The sequence below is a fragment of the Triticum urartu genome, chromosome 5A (assembly GCF_056163025.1).
Source record: "Triticum urartu cultivar PI428250 chromosome 5A, HENAU_Tu73, whole genome shotgun sequence".
Classification (NCBI taxonomy): domain Eukaryota; kingdom Viridiplantae; phylum Streptophyta; class Magnoliopsida; order Poales; family Poaceae; genus Triticum; species Triticum urartu.
In genome coordinates this window covers 276,350,691-276,354,354 of record NC_141877.1, presented here as the reverse complement: position 1 = coordinate 276,354,354, position 3,664 = coordinate 276,350,691, and the positions used below count along the sequence as shown (strand labels likewise).

The following is a 3,664-nucleotide window of genomic DNA, read 5'->3' as shown; positions in this document are numbered from 1 at the left end:
CTGAAGGATTTGGAAAGACATCTTTGCGTTGCATCGCACTCAGGTACTGGGATTCTCTAACTTAGGTCACTGACATGACGGTCCTTTAACAAACTGGCCCACATACCAGTGACCCGAAGTTACGTGACTGCAGAGCAAGCTGCAGTCATCTGCTCTGCTCTCTCAGACTCTCAGTCTCTCTACTTACTCTGCACACAGAATACATAAATAGTAGTACTGTCCATGTGTTCTTCCCTCTCTTCCTTAATTGCACACCTCTCTCTTCTTCTTCTTCTCTCCGCAACTACTTCCTTCGTCTACTCGATCTCGCTTCTGAGCAGGCACGGCGGTCTCGAGTCGATCGAGCTCATCCACTGCATTGTTCGCTCCATCCGGCTGATCCGATGGGCAAGAAAGGTGCCCTCACCTCCATCTTCTCCAGGTCCTCCAGCCTCGCTAGCGACTCCTCCACGGCGGCCGTGATACCCTGGCCGTGGCCATCCTGCCGGGACCCGCAGACCGACTCCTTCCGTGCCGCCGAGGAGCCCTGCGCCACGGCTGCTGGTGGCAGCAGGTGCGGCCCTGTCGCCGCGAGGCACCGCAAGCTGGTGGGTGCCCCCGCCGAGATGTACAAGACGGTCAACTCGGTCTACATCGACCCCGACGACGGCGAGTCATTCTCTTGCCTTAGCGCGGAGGAGGAGGAAACGGTTGTGGTGGAGGACGACGGCTTCTCGACGCCCGAGGATGAGTGGTCGGAGGCTGTGATCCGCAGCCTCAGCCGGACGACCTCGTCCACCGGTCGCTTCTTCTTCGACCAGGGGCCAGCGACCAACTCCATCCTGTCCGCGGCGGCGGCCTCGACAACCGGCAGTACACCACCGGAGGAGGAGAACGACAAGCCGGCGGCGCTGTCCAAGAACGGGAAGCCAGGAGATGGTGGCAAGTCGCTGGTGGTGGAGGAGAGCGTGGCGGTGCCAATGGACTCGGCGGACCCGTACGGCGACTTCCTGTCGTCCATGGAGGAGATGGTGGCCGCGCACGAGCTGCGCGGCTGGGACGCGCTGGAGGAGCTGCTGGTATGGTACCTGCGGGTGAACGCCAAGCACCACCACCCGCTCATCGTCAGCGCCTTCGTCGACCTGCTCGTCCGCCTCACCACCAGCGCCACGGCAAGCACCTCGACGACGACAATGACGATGACGTCGAGTAGTAGCACCAGCAGCTCGAGCAGCGGCACGAGCAGCACGAGTACTACTAGTAGCAGCACGAGCACGAGTACTGGTGGCGATGGTGTGGTTGTTAGTGCTACATCAGCAACGGGACAATGCGACGGCGGGAATGAAGCTTCTGCGTCTTGCTCGTCGTCTTCTTCGTGTGCCCCGCGTGACGACGACGAGGCCAGTCGTGGGGAAGACTAGCCACTCGACTAATCATAGATTAGACGACAATCGGCAAGTAATCTGCATGCATGTGATTTTGGCTTTTGGTCCGGGCTAATCAAGCAACTAACAAGTTTTTCTTTCTTTTGTGGCGGGGAAGCAACCGAGCTGTTCATTGATGCACTCGTGCTTGGGTTCGTATGCACTTTTCTTTTCTTGATTGATTAACGATCCCATGAGTCGCTGGGTTAAGAAAACACTTTAATTTGGAGCGAGCACATGCCAAACCGGTCACCGACGTGAGCTGGTTTCGCCGATCTCGATGACACCAACTAGCAATGCATAATGGCTTGCGTGCACAGTGCTGAACAGTACATGGAAAGCCATGATTTCTGCGAGAAACCGACGCTAGCCAGCGACCACCATGACGAGTCATACTCGTCGTCGAGAGCGATGCTCGGGTTCAATGCGACCAGGGAGCAGTGTTTTCCCCCCTCCTCGGCTGCCCCTTCATCAATGCATGCGTGCGTGTACACAAGCTGCACGCCGCAGAACTGGACCTTCAGAGCAAGTATATTACTTCCTCCGTTATAAAATAGATGACCCAAATTTATACTAATTTTGTATTAAAATTAGTATAAAATTGAGTCATTTATTTTGGAACGAAGGGAGTAATAGTAAGCTTCATGAAGACTTTTTTTAATTGAAAATACATTTTCAAGACTTCAAATAAAAGTCTGAAAAGAACATACACGGGTAAGGCGGACGCTTACAACAAACATTATATTTATCCACGGATGTGTTTACGGACAGTGATACGGAAGCCGGAATTCCAAGCCCATCTGTATACATTTCAAGTGGAATTTAAACAAACCGAACGGTTTTCATGCAAACCGGATGATTTTCATTTAAACCATGCCGTATTCATTACATTTTTGACATATTTTGTTAAACAAAAGCAGTTGGACCCTAACATGGTCTAAATATTCGTCAGCACCCATCCTCCAAGTCTTTGTTGTTTTCTTCCGTGTTCATGTCTGACGGTCATGAACCCCAAGAAGTGAAGGCGCAGTCGACGGCGGGTAAGTGTAGGACAGTGTAGGACATAGGACATGGATTAGCCCACATGGGACACGGGGTGCGCCGTCTTCCCTGCCCAACTCCTACTCGTCGGAGTCCGAGACTTGTGCGTCGTAGGTGGAGGTGAGGTCGACGATGGATGTGGACGGGCTGGCCTCGTCGACGTACCAGTGCTAATGACGCCCAGCTACTGGCGTTTCCGTCCGCGGCCGCCGCCTGCACGTCCGGCGATGCCGCGCGAGCGCTACGCGCGGCCTCATAGAGGGCCCACTGCTCCTTGACGAAGTTCAAATTCTCCGCGGCCATGGACGCCACGGCCTCGACGCTCGCGAACTCGCCGTATCTTTGGCCCTCGGCCAACCAGTGATGCGTGAGGATGGAGAGGTTGTACCGCTGCTCCTTCGGCGCCCCCGCGCGGGAGTGTCAACTACAGCGCCGACTGCTCCTGCGCCATGATGGAGTCGAAGTGCGCATGGGCTTGCTCCGTGGTCAAACCGACATGGATAGGAGCGGGCACGGACTGTGGCTCGTCGTCGGAGGCGTCTTCCATCGTCGGGTTGTCATCGCTCACCTCCGGCACGCTCATTGGCAAGCATGCATCTATTCATCGTGCACGACGGCCCTTGCCATCCGGCCGCAAGGCTCGCCACATCGTGCTTCTGCTTCGTTGAGAGGCTCTTCCACATCACCTTAGAGCTCGTGATCATGGTAGAAGTGGTGCAAGTGGGAGGACTGGAAGCACACATGTTTGTCATGTGGTTAATGCCTGGCAAGGCTGTGTTTAAATAGCAGATGTCGGCCAGGACAAGCGTCGGAGTTGTTTTCTCGGCGGTCACGCCTGTGTAATGCCAGACGGACGGGAAACCGGCTAAAATGCGGTAGGTAGTCGTCATGTCTCGTCCAGTCATGTCGCACCGACATTGAACAGGCGCAGAGACCGGGACATAAGGGGCGCTCTGAGCCAGCACGAATGTCGCGCTGGCGCACGTGGACCGGCATGAATGTGTCGCAATCATTTCATGCATGAGAGGGTGAGAACACAAGAGAGATTTTTGGGTGGGACCGTGGTGGCGGACACGTGCGTGTTAGTGATCCAGACGGCCACGAAGCCTACTGGTTTGTGTCCTGTTTGCAGAAAAGCGGACATCCAGACCAGTCCGCAAACCGATGGGGTACCGTGTTCGACGGCAAACTACGTCCGTATGCGTGCGTTTTGATGGTCT

At 55.3% G+C, this 3,664-nt stretch overlaps 1 protein-coding gene across 1 annotated transcript; it reads left to right on the top strand.

The window, feature by feature from the left end:
* Positions 1-248: 248 nt before the first annotated feature.
* LOC125555794 (uncharacterized) lies at positions 249-1,835 on the top strand. Its single transcript, XM_048718638.2, has one exon. It carries the CDS (start codon positions 384-386, stop codon positions 1,398-1,400), a length of 1,017 nt encoding a protein of 338 aa, XP_048574595.1. The 5' UTR covers positions 249-383; the 3' UTR covers positions 1,401-1,835.
* Positions 1,836-3,664: the final 1,829 nt, after the last annotated feature.